This window comes from Equus przewalskii, chromosome 6 (assembly GCF_037783145.1).
Source record: "Equus przewalskii isolate Varuska chromosome 6, EquPr2, whole genome shotgun sequence".
Lineage (NCBI taxonomy): Eukaryota > Metazoa > Chordata > Mammalia > Perissodactyla > Equidae > Equus > Equus przewalskii.
Window position 1 is genome coordinate 71907961 of NC_091836.1, and position 17867 is coordinate 71925827.

The window sequence follows — 17867 nt, forward strand, 5'->3', positions numbered from 1 at the left end:
ACTAAACGAGATGGCTTGATTAAATACACTGCATTTCTCATCTCTCCCTACATCAAGGTTCTCTGAATAAGTCAATTTCAGTAATAGTTATCACAAACCCAGAGATTAATGCCATAACCAAGCCATCCAATTGTCTACTAAAACACACTTAATATTATATACATAAGGAAAGCTTTATCCGATTTACCCAATACATACATTTAAACCTCTATTTCTGAGTTCTCCCTCCTATTCTTCTCTAAAGTGTCTGCTTTATAACTGTTGTTGCATTTAAGTAATACGGAAGCCTGGTTTTTTTCCCTATAAACTTATGAGGCAAAAAGCATGCTAAGTAACTAAATATTCCTACATGTACTGTCAGTTTTCTCAATACTGTACTTTCCAAGAGACAATATACAGTATTTTTCATTATCATTTATATTTAACTTTAAATCCAGGATTCTAAATTCAGTATTATGAATTGACCACCTTTCTTAAGAAATTCTTCATTTTCTGGAGTAAGTTTTATTAAGTCTTGCCAAGCCCTATTTTTGCTAGAGATTCTCATTAGGCTAACTGCACCTCCAGCCTATCTTATCTCCCAACAAATCACATCCCTTGATACTTTACATCAAGTGGTATTTCATATATTTTCATAAAGAAAATCTTCCACTGTAACCCTCTACTCGATTCCTCTCAAAGCCAAAGAAAACACAAAACTCTACGGCCCCATATCACCATTTCATCAGCAAAAGTTTCATTTTTAACTGGCACAAAGAATATTGATGTTAGTCCATATATCTCCTTAAACAGGCCCTATTTTCAATTATTTTTCTATAGTTTGCCCCCTCATTCCTTCTTTATTTCTATAAAGAATGGCTGACTATTCATAGGTCAAATTATGAACACAGTAAATACAAGTTCAACCTTATATTAGCTACAGTAATCAACCTTAGCTTGAATACAAATTTGACTAGGTTGAGCATAATTCACAAATACATTATAATCTAGGTTTACGTTTAATGATTTTTCCTGTCTACTATACAACTATTTACAGATTTTGTTCTTAATAAATCTTTCAAGAAAAGTGAGACTAAGCTGCGCATGATTGGAAAGAGGGGAAATTTTACAATTTATCCTGCAAAGAAAAATATAAATGGGAGAGAAACATATTGCACAAAGATTGGAAGAAAATACTTACATTAAACTTAATAGTAGTCCCAGTAGGAGCAGCTGTAAAACTACTTGGCCCAAAGAGGGAGCCTGATGTGCTACCAAAAGGATTGGAGGTGGTATTCGTAGTTCCAAACAGTCCCCCACTGCTAGTACTTGTTCCAAAATCTATAAATTAGAAAGAAAAGTGAGACGGTAACAATAAAAAATTTAAGAATCTGTAAAATATTTTGGAATTGGACTGTAGCACTAGAGCAGGATTAGTTTCACATCCTCAAATTTTCTCCTTCAAATCCCCCTTGCAAGTACCTTCAAACAGATATTTTATATAGACACACACATAATTCTCAGCTCACAACTTTGAAGTGAAATAGAAATCTGAATCCTTTAGTCAGCTGAAAAGTCCATAAAGTCTCTCTTGGGCACACTTGGAAGACAAGTTAAAAGAAACAGTACACTGTTTCATCATAAATTTTATCTCATTTCTCCTTTCTTGGTAAGACTTGATGCTGAATGAACTTGTCTTTCTGAAAACATCTTATCACAAGAGACTTCAACAGGAGTTATAATATATTTTACCTACATATATTATCACAAACATCCACACATAATCAAAAAGTTTAAAACATACAAATGGTCCTATTAGGGCAACCAAAGATAGGTTAATGTAAAATTTCACTCGGAAAAATAATCTAGAAAAATCAGCAGGCATGTGGCTCTTTTTACAGAAATACACAGATTCTCTGATTACTTTACTTTCCAAAAAGCTGAGTTTTAAAAAATTACGTAAAATTGAGTTTATCTAAAGAATATATTTTTCAAAATATGAGATACTACTTCTAAAGAAGTTATACATATGGTACCAGAAATGTCAGTAAGCAATAAAAAGTTATTTGCCCATATTTAATATTAAGTGACATCTTAATTACCAAGTTAAGATAAATGTGATTCCTCACTGGCAGTCAAACTGCTATTTCTTTGCAAAAAAACACGTCCTAATATATAGTTTAAAGTAAATTGGCACATCTCTTTTGAATTAGCACTTTAGATCACACTTTATATTGTTATGGTTAAATATTTCAACATCCCCACAAACAACTTTCCCTTTGTAAAATATTGTTAGCTGGCTAACTTACTCATTCTACAACACTTTTGTGCTGGGAAACAGCATCAACTCACAGAGAACACTTGTTCAATTAGTAGTGGTTGCCTTAAAGTACTGTGTGGAGAAGTATCCCCAGGCCACTTTTGGACTTAAAGAGAAAGAAGCTATCAATTAAAAACACCTGCCATGGACAAGGAATGGAGGAGTAACCATGTCACAGCCAGTAACTGTCATTCTTGCTTTAGTCTCTTCATACTATTTGTGAAACAGGCAAGAAGAAGGTGCCCCTGCAGTACAATACGGCTGACTACACACATTCCTCCTTGAAATTCTCCTAACTTAAGACCTATGACACTACTTTGACCTGGCTTTTCATCCTCTCTCTGGTCATTCTTTACCAGGTGCCTCTTCCTTTGCATATCCCTTAAATACTAGTGTTTCTCAGATTCCCATTCTTGGAGAGACCTGTTCAACTTTTCAATACATTTTCAAGTTTTTCTCTCTCCATGTTTTTGCCATCTGGTGGGAAAAGGAAGTGGGTGAACACAGGGAAAAGGAGAAGAGAGAACACACTCAATAAGGAAACTAAACTGTTAGATGCACAAGTCCAATGGTGTCCTACTTACTCCCAAAGCCAGTTGGTTTATTTTGTGCAAAGGCATTGTTTTGGGATGAGAAGAGACTGGTCCCTGTGCTTGCAGTTCCAAACAAGCTATTTGATGTTCCTGTTGATGTGCCAAACCCAAAGCCAGTGCTCGTGGAGGTAGCTGGCTGGCTAAATGAATTGGTACCAAATAATCCTCCTGGGGAGATGAAGAGGGGGAAAAACAATTAGACAGACTGTAGCCATTAAATGAAGTCCTATACCAGCTCCAAACAAACCAACTGTATTCCAAACAAAGCCCCTACCTGGTTTGGTCTGTGAATTTCCAAACAGGCCTCCAGTATTATTGCTAGAACCAAATGCAGATGTTCCAAATGCCCCTCCACTAGTAGTGCCGAAGCCAGTATCTGAAAAAGCAAAATCCAGGGTCAGAATAAAATCTAAATCAGGTAACCCAATGAAACGGAAGTTTAACATTTCTTAACATTCTGCATTTGAGTAGGACCACTGGTCTAATCTGAAAACTATTTTTCCAAAATTCCATCAGACTACTAATTATAGTTAAAATTAAGCTACAGACATTTTATTTATTGTCCCAGGTAAAGTAAGGAAACAAAGTGAAAAGGTGTGACTTTTCAATAAAAGTTATAGATGTTAATAGGTTTAAAAAAAAAAAAAAAGAGTGCCACAGTGGGGGCTGGCCTGGCGGCACAGCAGTTAAATTCGAGCACTCCTCTTTGGCAGCCCAGGGTTCACCTGTTCTAATCCCAGGCACGGACCTACAGACTGCTTTGTCAAGCCATGCTGTGGCAGGCGTCCCACATATAAGGTGGAAGAAGATGGGCACAGATGTTAGCTCAGGACCAATCTTCCTCAGCAAAGAGGAAGACTGGTGGTGGACGTTAGCTCAGCACTAATCTTCCTCAGAAAAAAAAAGAGTGCCAAGATAACTATGAGCTATAGACAAAAATTAAATTATTAAAATTCTCTCCAGATGCCATACATTCCATAGACCCTGGGATGAATAGTCCTTAATTAGGGGAGCACATCAGAATGATCTGGCAGGCTTTTTCAAAATACACGTTTCAAGTTCCTAGAGAGTCTATAGTTCTACGATGGGAACTCCATACTTGGGGTGGGGGGGAAGTCTCCAAAAGTGACTCTGATGGGCACTCTTGATTAAAAACCAAGGACCTAGATGTATAGAATACTTTAAGAGGTCAGGAGATACTTGAAAAAATTTCCTCTATTATTTTAATTAGTTATGCTTTTTTAAAATCCTCATCAGTTAGACAAAGTTTTTGGGATTTGTATTAAAATAGTCTGTTCAGATGCTCCTCTCCCCCTAAAGAGAGAGGGATGAAAACAAGACTAAGAACATGCTGATTGCTAAAGCTAGGAGATAAGTACATGAGAGTTCATTATACCATTCTTTATACTTCTGTGTAATAACGGTTTCTATATGTAACTAGTGTCACTCACGTACAATACTGGGTGGAAGGGGAAGTGCATCTCAGGAGGGCTGGTGGGGATTAGGAACTTTGACATTTTAACAGTTCCGTTTCTGAATGTCAAATGTTATTCACAGAGCAAATCTCACAGCAATTACTAAATAATTGCATTTCAGACTTCAATATTAAAAAAATCATTTCCTGGTCTGAAAATTAGCAGCAAATTATAACTTTCCACTAAAAGAACCAATTAATAAAAATATCTTAAGTACCTTCTACTGATGATCAGAAAACCATGGAAACTGCAAATTTACTTCTATTTTCATACGAAATTTTAACAAGATCCTATCCTGGTCATTTTTCAAAGAGATTTTGTCACAAAGACCAAAGTATGAACAAAATTCCTATCTAAAGCTACCAGAGTGGATTTGTTCTCAATAAGAATTGCTTCAGATTTCCCCCTCTGTTCTTTTTTAAAACTTACTCTGCCCAAATGTTGAAGTTGTGCCAAAGCCACCTGTGCCACCCCCAAAGGGTGTTCCAAATGACTTATTAAACATCTTCAAAATGAATCTTGGCTTCAGAAAGCTGGAAGGAAGAAAAAATTATCACTTTTTAAAGACCACAGAATGCCATGTAACTGTCTGAGAAAACGTATAATTCTACAAATTCAGTTAGGCCTACTTAATGTTCATTTCATTCAATATCCTAAAACTCTATATGATAAAATAGATCTTGTAAAATCGAGCTGAATTTATACCATAATGTAAGGTTAAACTTCAGATCCTACCAACAACCATTCCTGTAAAACAATGTTTTCTGACTTTTTAAAATCTAAGTCCCTTTTCAATAGATTTCAGGCCCACTATCCCAGATTTTGATATTGCCCATCTAGGAGGTTACGGACAATATCCATTAAAAAATTACAATGACATTCTGTTATTCCAACCTGAGAAGCTAAAATTTTTGTTAGGGTTTGTTTTCTGTAGTCTGCATTGTAAAAAGTTTTTCTCCCCTATTTTGTTGTATACAAAATGTTGTAATATTAAATGTTCTTCAAATTATGCATGCCCCTCCTCCCATCTCCAAATCCCAGAGATTCTCATGCCCTGACATTCTCTTTGAGATTACTTCCTGACTATTCTTTATGGTCTCCTACTTATCTACCATCTACTTCTTCTGGGAACACTACAGAAAATGCTGTAAAATCTCCCATCTCACATGAATGCCTCCCCTCCAGTATCCAAAGTATGCATCCAGTCACTTAACGAATTGGATCAGTGTTCCAACAACAAGTACAAAACAGAAGTTTGGTTTTATCCCCCTAGATTTGAATGAAAACAAATTAAAGGTATAGTTTACTCAAAAGTAAATGCTTTCCCCCTCCATATATTTTCCTTAAACTTAAGATATCGGCTACCACTTACCTCCCAGCAAACAAGAAAATAATGAGTAAGTACTTTTAATATAAAAACTCAGAAAATGGCCATGATGCTTACTTGAATTTCTAACAGGTATTGATGATTTTTCTATTATATACACATAACAGAGCAATTTTTTCTTCTGGTAAAATCATGCCTCGTTCATATAACAGAATTAAACACAACATTTTGAAGTGCTTCCCACAATGTTCCAGTGTCCCATTAGCACTTCCAGGTATTCTAACACCCGAAAACAACTTGTAAGACACTGGAAAAGACTGCCCCTAAATACCTTATGCTTTTATAGAAATCAACACTCTGTCCCCGAAACTCTCAGAAAAAAAATTTTCAGTTCTTAGTTCTCTATTCCAACATCCAGGAATTTAATAATTCCTTCAATTAAACAAAGCTCACTGAAACCAGTAGTTTAAGAGGGCCAGATCAGAATTAGCCAGTAAGCTTTTCAAAATACAACCCCCAGACCCCATTCTAGAAATAAGGAACCAAAATGTCCAGGGTTGGGATGTAGATATTTGTAGTTTGAAAGGCTCAAGTTACTCTAATGCATTCCCTTGGAACTAGAGGCTATATTTCATTTAATCATCATCTCTTTCAGTAAAGAGATCTGCTTGAAGTTTCCTGCCTTCCCAATTTATCAGGTGTCACAATATGACAGATTGGGCCTTTACCGTATTAACAGGCGACTCTCTTTCCAGGGGAAATATTCTTGGAAGTACCTAGCAGAAGTCTAGACTTCTATAGGTCTATTTGCTTTTCAACAGTTCATTCAGAATTGCTAAGTGTGTTAGGGGTTAGATGTCTGGACCAACTCATTTTGACTGCCATCTCTCTCATACTGCTGTCTTGGGTCACAGGCCCTTCTAGATCCACTTTCTTCTATCTGTTGACTAAATATTTTGACCCATCATCAGTAAGGCAAAAGCTATGAGTTGTAATACACTTATCATGCTAAATTTGCCTCCCATTTTTTTAATTCACCCCCATGAACAGCAATCTGTTCATGTAAATCTGACCTCTTCTACAGAGCAGACATGTCAGGATTCAAAAGCTGAGTAATATAGTTTTTTCTGTGAAACTTGTCCTTCTGTAGAAGATTTTAGTGTTAATTTGGGTTTCAGTGGTACTAGGTTCTATAGACCAAATCCATAGCTTCTAACAATCAAAATTCGATTTTTGTTTTTGTTTTTGTTTTTTTTGGAGGAAGATTAGCCCTCAGCTAACTACTGCCAGTCCTCCTCTTTTTGCTGAGGAAGCCTGGCTCTGAGCTAACATCCGTGCCCATCTTCCTCTAGTTTATACGTGGGACGCCTACCACAGCATGGCTGCCAAGCAGTGCCATGTCCGCACCCAGGATCCGAACCAGCGAACCCCGGGCCGCCGAGAAGCGGAACGTGCGAACTTAACCGCTGCGCCACCGGGCCGGCCCCTCAAAATTCGATTTTTAATACTCTTATTCTAACATAGAAATCTAGCATCACACATACATTTCACAAACGGATTTTAGTAATAAAATATCCTGGGAAACATCTCACAGTTTATAAGCTCTTACATATTATCTCAACAACCCTAAAAGGATGGTATTAAGCATCAACACCTGTATTTTAGAGATGAGAAAATAGGATCAGGTGTTTTGCAAGTTTCCCAAGGTCAAGGAAGTGCTAAGTGGTAGAGTCCCAGTTTAACCTATCTTCTGGCTTCCCATGGACGTCCTCAATCTTACGACCACAGACACTAGGCAACGAGCAAAAATATGTGTAGTATTAAGGAAATCCATCTGTTCCAGACCCAAGAACAAGGGACAATGCAGGGACCAAATCCAATTTAGACTACTGGAAAAAAAGCTTCTCACTCAAGCTCAGCCTATCTTTTTGGTTCTGACAAGGATGAGCTTGGCTTAGTCTCAAGCCTGATCAAACTGCCATTCTAAGTGTTTTAAAAAAAATTATTACCATGGAAGCAAACCAAGATTTGGGAAACAGCTTCATGATTTTTATCATGATTGCTAGAATTCAAAGAATGGCTAATACATTTAACTCTTTGCTCTTCAAACAAATCATTCATTTTCCTGACTGTGCTATGAAATGTCACTGACTCAAAAGAAAAATGCCACCCCTCTACTTTTGCCCCTACCAATCAACCTACTAATTCAGTCTTTTCAAAACCTAGCTCAAAAGCCATCTCTTCCCTAAGTCCCTTTAGAAATTAATCAGTCATTCCTCTGGGCTTCCACAGCACATTATGATTTGTTTACATGTATCTATCTTGACTCTGACTCTCTATAGTGGATGCTGTGATAACACTAACAACACAGATCTCCCTTTAGGACTGAAGGATTTGTTGTCCCAGCTGCTGAAAAGTACTGCAAAAAGATAGCCCTCAGCTGTTGGTGCTCTTCAAAACTGCCTCCACTGGGAAGTGGTGCCTCACCGAAAGTCATATCCTCTTCCTAGGATAGCCCATATCCAAAAGCCAGGCCCCTTTGCTCCAACTTAGCATAACTCTAAAGGGTGATCCCAGCCTCATACTCTGGATGGATTGGCTGAGGCCTTCCTTAAGATAATATCACAACTCAATTTCTCCCTCAGCCCGTTCCTGCTTCCGTCTCTTCTCTCCAACAGGTGGTGATCCCGAGAGCCCTCTAATAAAACTCATGCAGAACTATCTCCAATTCAGAGTCTGCTTCCCAAAGAAGTAACCTCTAAATCCCCTCTCCTATTACACTCCTCAACACTCTCCTAATACGCAATGAACTTTCCAGGGTAGAGAAAGCATCATTTGTTTACTATCCTAAAACCTAACAAAGCGTCTCAAACTTAATGACAATCAACAATAATTTGTTTTTTAAACACAGACTAAATGATCAAGTTACTTGAGAAGTAACTTCTAACTTAAAAATAAAACTATGCTAGGGGCCAGCCCCATGGTCGAGTGGTTAAGTTCATGTGCTCTGCTTTAGTGGCCCAGGGTTTCGCCGGTTCGGATCCTTGGCAAGGACATGGCACAGCTCATCAAGCCATGCTGAGGCAGCATCCCACATAGCACAACCAGAGGGACCTACAACTAGAATATACAACTATGTACTGGGGGACTTTGGGGAGAAGAAGAAGGGGGGAAAAGAAATTGGCAACAGATGTTAGCTCAGGTGCCAAGCTAATAAATAAAATTATGCTAGATTAATTCTCACAACAAAAGGAAGCCATGAACAGGAAGATTCTTGGCAGATTTACCATCTACTTCAGATGGTACAAAAACAAAGAGATCACAAAATGGTTGTATACAACCAGCAGACACTTCTTTCTTTGGCCTGTTACATATATATGGTATACTATATACATACACATGTACGTAGAAATGTTTACGTATATATTGTCTTAAACTAGCTGATAACATTTAAAATAGGTATGTCAGAAAAATAGGTTTTTGGCTTCTCATGAAAAAAGTTTTAAGCAAACCAGGACTGCTATCACTTCATAGCAGTAACAGTCTGGAACTCAGTAGCAACTGTCCCCTTTGGTCAGAGCCATGTACTCTCCAAGGCACCACAAGACCCACCCAGTATCATTTCCATCAGCTGCCTGGCCCCAAAAGGTTTTGAGTTTGTACTTTCTGAAACAATCAGATAAAGGACCCACAGGTTAAAAACGTGAAGAGCATATATGTGCCAAGATTACAACAGGAAGTCAAAATTAGGTCAGGAAATGTGAGGAAAAATTCCCAGAGATTTAGAATATGAACAGGGCCTTGAGGGACTAAAAACAGAAGAGAGGGAAAGAGTACAAGGTAAGTAAGGTACATAGGTAAGAATGGGTATTTGTGTACCTATCCTATCTGTCCTTATATCTCAACACCAAGCCCAGTTTCCCTCTTATGTTAAGTATATAATAAATGTACTTACCAGTTTATTATGTAGTAATGTCATTAACTTTAAATTACCCAACTAAAGGAGTAAATCAGAGCACTCTGCTAAGTATGTTTCCAGGATATGGTATCAAGAATAAGGTACCACCAGAACATCTGGACAAAGTTACCCTATGAGTTATTTCAAGTAAAAGATGTTTAATGAAATAAAGTAAGTTGCAAAAAGATACAATTGGCAGATTCTTTATGTAAAATAGAAAAGACAATACACTGTTATTTATGGGTAAATATATACATAGTAAAAGTAAAGAAAGAGACTAGAAAAATACATAAAAGTGGTGCCTCTGGAGAAAGGAAGGAAATAAGACGGGGCAGAGAATTCAGAGAATTCAGAATTCACTCTCTATGAACAACGACAACAATTTAGAGGATGCAGATATTTCCAACTAACTCCATTTTTCCATTAAAAAGAAAATTAGAAAGTCCATTCAAAAAAGAGAAGGAAGTGGGGCTGGCCCCGTGGCCGAGTGGTTAAGTTCGCGCGCTCCGCTGCAGGCGGCCCAGTGTTTCGTTGGTTCGAATCCTGGGCGCGGACATGGCACTGCTCATCAGACCACGCTGAGGCAGCGTCCCACATGCCACAACTAGAAGAACCCACAACGAGGAATACACAACTATGTACCGGGGGGCTTTGGGGAGAAAAAGGAAAAAATAAAATCTTTAAAAAAAAAAAAAAGAGAAGGAAGTAATCCTAGAGATTGAAATGTGTGGAACTTCTACGTCCATTCAAGTTTAAACTCATATCACACATTCGAGTCTTTCTCCTTTCAAACATATTAACCTGGTGCAAACCGAAACTCTCCTAGAATAAATAACACCAGCTTACAGTTGCATTCTTACTATGTCTCAGGCACTGCTCCAAGAACTTTTTATGAATTATCTCACATAAACCTCCCAAGAATCCAATGAGGTAGGTATTTTTTATCCCTATTTTACAAATGGTGAAATTGAGGCACAAGAAGTAACTTGTGCCTAAGATCATAAAGCTATTATTGACTCTAGAAGCTGTGTTCCTAGAGTCTAGACCTCCTAGAGAAAGAACACGGACAACTAAAGAGAAATGGCTTTGCATTCACTATAAATAGGGAAACTATTAAACCAAAATTTGTCAGTATTAATCCAGCACTATCAGGGGAAAGAGACACTTCTCTGGCAAACACGGGAGTTCTAGTTGCCAGAAAGGTAATCTCTCCTACGGACTGACAATTTATAAGGCATCTCCATGGCCTAGATGAACTTTCCGGCAAAGATTAACCACTTCTGTTATGGATGGACTTACTTCTACTCATTGCAATTTTTTTTGTATAAGATATATTTAGAAAGAAAAAACAAAAATGAAATAGTGCAATACAGAAAGAGACAATGCCCTTAAATTTACTCTGCTCTCTATGCTCAATCTTCTTATTAATAATTCAGACAGTCAGATATAAGAAAGAGGTAGCTTTAATAACAGACACCAGTAATCCGGTATTCCCCTACTGTCTGAACTGAAGCTCAACAAACTGATGTCCTGTTTTACACTTCCAACCTTTGTGAGCTTTGTGAACTCTGGGCGCAATGACAAAACAGTTCTCTTCCAGAGAAGTGTTGGACAGACCCCGAAATATGCTAACAACCAAGTGACTACCAATGACTAAGCAAGCTTGCTGATCTCTGACAAAAGAAAGTTACACAAATGAGAAGTAATTTTCTTTCTACTTCACTGAGTTCCTTTGTATCAAACTCAGTAAAGAGCCAAAACAATAAATATTTGCTAGATGAACGGAGGAGTTTAGTACTGTCCAGTTTACAAAGTACTTTTTCAAATATTCTCTCATCTAATCTTCACATAAGTACTAGAAAAGGCAGGAATTATCATCCGCAGTTAAACTGAATGGAAAAATGCTGATTTTTGCCTTGGATGGGAGAGGAGTGATGGAAGAATTACACAGAATTCCAGGAACAAGAGATTAACCTAGTCTTAATCACTTAATATCACATCCCAGCAAAACTATCTTCTACCATCTTAATTGTTTTACAGTATCCTTCCTATGATCACTCTTCAGATCTAGCCATTCCCTTTGTTAGAACATTCACTTTCCTCTCCAAAAATTATGCCCCCTTTTCTTTCTAAAAATTGCTGCTCAAGCCTCACCTGCTTCACCAGACTGCCTCAGAATAGACCCTTCAGGCTCTTATCAGTATACACTTCCCCTTCCCCTCCCCCTTTCCAACCCCTATTACATAAACTAATGCCTCCCAGCTGGTTTTGGTTATGCAATATATTTGCTGTTAGACCTGCTACTTGAGTGTATGAGCTGTTTGCTGCTCTAGCAAAAAGCATCTTGATTTTGCTCAATATCTTCCATTAGGAATATCTTCCAATATCTTACATTAATTTAAAATAATCCATAGTATCTAACATGGTTCCTTCCTCACAGTGCTCACGTTCTTTCATCTCCTTAATATAACTCTCATTTTACAAACAGAAGTAGTGAAAAGAGTATGTGAGCTTTGGAGTGAGACAAATCTGTATTTAAAACTCTCTGCCACATACTGTATCTGCGATTCTCTATAAATCTAAAATTAAGCCAAACCAAAAAGTTGAAAAGGAATAAAAAACCTCTGCCACTTGCTACTGTGTAACTGTAATTAAGTCATGATATTCAACCTCTTAGACTTCAATTTCTACATCTGAACAATAGAAATTATATAGCCTACACGAAAGGACTGTTAGGACAACAAAGTTGCTTCAAACCAGAGCTCCTCAAAAGCAAGTTTTTATTTAGTTTTTCAACAAACATTTTACAATATTTTAAATTAGAAAAATGTAATAATTTCTTCTCACTCTAAACCTTAGTTAATCAATGCCTGGCTAGAACTCCACACATAACATGATTTATTTCCCAACAATGCAGTGTCATCTACTAACCATCTCACACAACCATAAAGCACCACTGCAAACAGAAACAACCACTCCCCCATACACACATACACAATTACCGAGTCACTCTGATCACTCATTCTCTTTCACTCATCTCACATCCCTAGCCTCATTCCCAACTACTCACCTTTTTTACTTACAAATTCATTTGCTTATTCCTTAAAAAGCTTATTCCAGGAAGAAGGGTTAGGTGTGCAGATACCAGTAATCTTTGTGTCAAAGAAGCACATGGAACTAAGACTACACAAAGGTGTGAAGTGACGAATGACTGCAATATGTATTTATGGAGGATGAACTGTTCCCTTCCTGAAAAGACTGTCCTAATTCAGGCACTCAATTCTTTCCCCTTTGATCAGTGGTTTTCAAATATTTTTAGCTATGGAACCCAATACATAAAACAGACATAAGCAGAAGCTGCTCTGGCTGAAGTAAAGTGGGGTGGGTACAGTAGGATCTACCAGTTGAGCCCTTTCAAAGAAGTTTAGGGCTGTAAAAACCAGTGTGAAAAATCACTGCCCTAGATTAGTGGTTCTCCAAGTGTGGGTCAAAGGTCTCTAGGAGTCCCCAAGACCTCTTTCAGAAGGTCCATAAAGTCAAAACTATTTTCAAAAGAATACTAAGACATTATCTGCCTTTTTTTTTTTTTCTTTACTATGCTGACCTTTGCATTGAGGTACAAAAAGCAAAGGTGTATAAAACTGCTGTAATCTGAACACGAATCAAGACAATGGCCCCAAACTGTACTGTCACTGAATTCTTTACTGCCTGCCACCCACTTACAGTATGAAAAAAAACCCAAACCCACTTCATTTGAATGTCCTTGATGAAGAGTAAAAATTGTTGATTGTATTAATTCTCAACATTTCAGTACACACCTTTTTAATATGTGGTTAGTAAAAATGTGATTATTCTCTGGAATAAAATGGGAGTACTCAAAAGCACACATGCATATTGAAATACAAGAGGCGTTTCAAAGTAAAACACTTGTGTAATTACTTTTCAGTAGAAAGCTAAAACAGCTGAATTTTTCATTGAACGCCATTTTTATTTCAAAGAATGAATGACAAACTATGGTTATTCAGATCTGAAGTGAAAATGAGAATTCTGAAAACTTATGTCCATCACTATGAGGCTGTCAGTTTCCCAATCCTTAAAAAGACTTATCTGATGAGATAGGTGGAAATATTAACAACTGTATAATTAAATCTGTCCACATTTGGCAGAGCTGCATACCTCAGTGAACTAATGATTTCTAAATAACCAATGTATGATGTCATAAAATCATGCATGGGTAAATATCCATTCAAAGTCCAAGAACCAAGAGTACAAAAGTAAATCATATGGTTTCAGGTTCCATACTGCAACAAACCTTTAAAAAGGTTTGAGTGTAGTGTCAAAGAATACCTACAATTATTTGAAATGAAAAGGTTATTAAAACACTCCTCCCTTTTCCAACTACATATCCATATGAGGTTGGATTTTCTTCACATACTTCAACCAAAACATTCTATCAACTGTCTGAATGCAAAAGAAGATCTACACATCCAGTGGTCTTCTATTAAGCGAGACATTAAAGAGATTTGCAAAAATGTAAAATATTGCCACCCTTGTGACTAAATCTTTTAGTAATTTTTCATAACATTGTTATGTTAACACGTGAGTTTATTTTTTAAATCAATAACCCTTTTAAAAAATTTGTTTTAATTTCTTGTACAGTAAATACCAGTAGATACAACCCATATAAACGAAAGCTATTTGGAATCTTCAATAATTTTTAAAGTATAAAGTAGTCTAGAGACCACAAACTTTGAGAACTGCTATCCTAGACTACTGCCATAGCCTCCTTCTAATTCGTCTGCCTAACTCCAGTTTCACGTTTTCCAATCTACCCTACTACCCACCAGCTTAAACTCACTCTTAGTATCAGACTTAGCTAGAGCTTTATTTTAAGAAACAATTTTTACTTCTCTACTAAAAAATTGCAACTGCTTCACATTACACTGAATTAGGTACAAACTCTTCAATATGGCAAATAATTCTCAGTATTTATTAAATTCTCAGTGTTAGTACAATGGGACAAAACCTCTGGATCGATGCATATTTGTGTGGCATCAAGTACTGTGTATCAGTGAAATGAAAAGACAATGGAATTACACAGCATCCCACTTAATTACATCAATTCAACTACAAGCTCTTTTGCCCTCTTCCACAAAAATAGAGATAAATATTGCTTTATTTACCCAACGGCCTATCCCTTTTCAAACAAGACCTTGATTTCTTCTATCCCAGAGAACAGGAGGCTACTACATAAATAAAAGTAGAAACTAAAGAAAATAACTCTAGGACTCTTTTCAGCTCCAGAAATCAGATTTCAACAATTTAAGGGTTTTTCAAGGACAATGTTAACAAAATAAAGGTATGATTTTACTGAAATATTGAGAATGTTTCCTCTAGAACAGTGATCTCAAGCCGGGGCGATTCTGCCTCCCAGGGAACATCTGATAGTGTGTGGAGACCTTCTTGATTGGGGGGACGGCGGCTGGGGGGGGCATTAACAGGGTGTTATGGTATCTAACGGGTAGAGGCTTGGAATGCTGCTATACATCCTACAAAACACAAGACAACTCCCCTACACTAAAGAATTATTTGGCCCAAAATGTCAATAGTGCCGAGGCTGAGAAACTCTGCTCTACAGACGTACTGTGCCAAATACTTAGGCTCAATTTCAAATGCAAAGAATACACCAAATTCTCAGGAAACATTGTCTACACACCTTGCCTCTAACACCTACTGTTAAATCTCTAAATTTCTTAGTCCTCTAACCTTTCAACAAATTGCATAATTATGAATGTGCTCTTTATTGGAAATTAAACATCAGAACTATTACTCTTTACTTCCTAGGTTAACTGACACCATAAAAATAATATCACAATAAAATAGTATAACTTTTTTCAAGCTGTGAATTTGGTTCCCTAAAAGTTCTACTTGCTCTCAGCTATCTAGGAGCTAGCGGACATGAATAAAGTCAGGCACCAACGTATTATGTAATATACGAACGGTATGGGTCCTCTATCTGGGCCCTATATTCAGGAGCACACAAATGCCCAGACTCTTTATTGACTATTTTTAGGTTTAACTCCCCCATATTTGTTTATTTGTTCACGCAAACATGCTTACTGAGGGTCTACCATATGCCAAGCAACCTGAATACAAAGATAAGACAAAAATATTTTCCCAGTCTAAAAAACAGACAAACAGCTAAAATACAAAATGACTTGTACTATAAATAGATGTATCAAATAAGTGTTATGGAAGCTTGCAGGGGAGGGAATGCCAGAAAAGGCTTCTCAGAAGAGGGTGATGCTTGAACTGAGAAAATGTCACCGTAAATATACCCTGTTCACGTCTTAGTATTTAGACTCCAGTTTTCTTCTGTTCTTACACACTGTTTTCCAGTTTTTGCTTGGTCATCTAAACAAGAGCAAAGTGACGATCTGACTGACGTGAATGGACCAAAGTGGCAACTAATTCGATTTCATCAAATGTTAATGAAGAGACAAAAAACAATTCTATCAAAGTATTTCCCAGTACCTCCGTCCTGTCCAAACTTCAGTTTTATTTTTTTAATATCCTAACTTCTGCCACTAAGTAAACATACCATCTGTCACTCAGTTAACAAGAGTTTTTCTCTGAATTTACAAGACTGTCACTGGGAATAGAGCACTGCTCTTTCTTTTTTTCTGCCAAAATTTCTTTTCTTCTTCCAAAATGGAGTTTAATTTTCTCATCTTATTCTACTACAATACTTGGAATTCTGTACCAGAGAGGAGCCACGAGTTCCAAAGTACAAGAACTACATAAGTGCTGCCTACTTTTCTGAGTCCCGTCTATATTTCCCGCTTTCTATTTCAATACTGTTGTGGGTCACCAACTGGACTCTGTCTTCTGAGTCACGAGGAGTTGACACAAACAAAAATTTTAGATTTGGAACAGGAAACTAGCCGATGACGTAGTTTGGTCGACTCGTTGCTAATACATAACATCACTGACAATTCTTTGACCAACTTTTAGGTTTAGGTCTCATAACCTAGGTCGGGGTACCACCGATGAAGCTTCTGCCTTACCATGAACAGAGCTGGTAGCTACTAAATCTCAAAAGCAACTGAAGACTATGTCTGCTTCTAACCACCAAATGCCCCCGCCGCCCCATCCAACCCCCCAAAGGGAACCTTCAGCGAGGGGAGCCTGGAGCACTCAGGGAGGGTGGTGTAGTAAAAAAATTTCTGGACTGTGTCAGATCTGGCATTGGCTAAACCAGTCCCTTCCCTTAGGCCTCGATTTCTCCATCTATAAAACTTGCACGTGATGTAGGGTAGGGGGATTGGCTTCATTTCTAAGGTCCTTATGGCTATAGTAATCCAGAAAGCCCATCTAGCTTCACACGGAACACGTGGGAGAACACAAAACAACCTTCTACTCCACCAAACTGACCTAACTCTCAGGCATTGTTTTAAAAAGCTAACAAACTCCCGACCCACCCGCCCTAACCCTCAGGCTGCAAATTTCCCCCGTGCAAAGACCAAGGCCAATAAAGCGCATGCCGCACGACAGTCAAGAGGTGCTGGGGAGGCCGTATTCAGGGTCTTCAGGCGCTGCCCCCCACAGGGCCGGGCCCACCTAACCACTGCCGGGCAAATGAATGAGTACAACCAGAGAGAGGGGCGCTCCCTCAGCGCAGGCTGCACCGGCAGACCCCCGGGCCCAGACGCCCCCGATACCCATTCCCCGCCAGCGCCCGAAGAGCCAGGCCTCGGGGCCGCAGAGTCGCGGGCCCAGCCCTCTCCCTCAGGGCAGAATGTGCGCGCGGGGCACAAGACTTCCGCGCGGAAAGGGCCTGGGACGCCCCGCGCAGCCGCCCGCCCTGAGGGGAGGAGGAGCCTGCCGATCACCGGCCGCCACCGTCCCGGCTCCCGACTTACCGCTGTCCGGGGGGAGGGGGAGGGGAAGTGTCAGGAGTGAGGGCCTAAGCCCGTCCGCCACCCGCCGCTCAGAGAGCAGCGCGCGGCCGCCACGAAACCGTCGCCGCCGCCACCAGCACCGACACCTACCGCCGCTTCGGGCGCAGCGCGCAGAGGGCCCGACTGCGTCACACGCCGCCTGCCGTCAGAGGCTCGCTCCGGGCGCTCCGCCCTCGCTGTCTGCGCATTGGCGGACGCCGCCGCCACTCTAGGCCCGCCCTGTTACTCATTGGGCACGAGTCTTTTGAACGCGA

At 38.9% G+C, this 17867-nt stretch overlaps 1 protein-coding gene across 10 annotated transcripts in view; it reads right to left on the reverse strand.

The window, feature by feature from the left end:
• Window positions 1–17843, reverse strand: part of NUP98 (nucleoporin 98 and 96 precursor) — a 105921-nt gene extending 88078 nt beyond the window's left edge. For 6 of the 10 annotated variants that reach the window (XM_070626057.1, XM_070626052.1, XM_070626055.1 and 3 more), the window contains exons 1-5: window positions 17575–17778; window positions 4797–4900; window positions 3167–3268; window positions 2884–3060; window positions 1181–1320 (exon numbers count right to left, since the gene is read on the reverse strand). In XM_070626057.1, the coding sequence (XP_070482158.1) occupies window positions 1181–1320; window positions 2884–3060; window positions 3167–3268; window positions 4797–4872 (495 nt within the window). In that variant the 5' untranslated portion in view covers window positions 4873–4900; window positions 17575–17778. Of the gene's footprint in view, window positions 1–1180; window positions 1321–2883; window positions 3061–3166; window positions 3269–4796; window positions 4901–17574 lie in introns of all 10 variants that reach the window. The other 4 variants (XM_070626053.1, XM_070626056.1, XM_070626051.1 and 1 more) reach the window with 1 other exon arrangement.
• Between the last annotated feature and the right edge of the window lie 24 nt (window positions 17844–17867).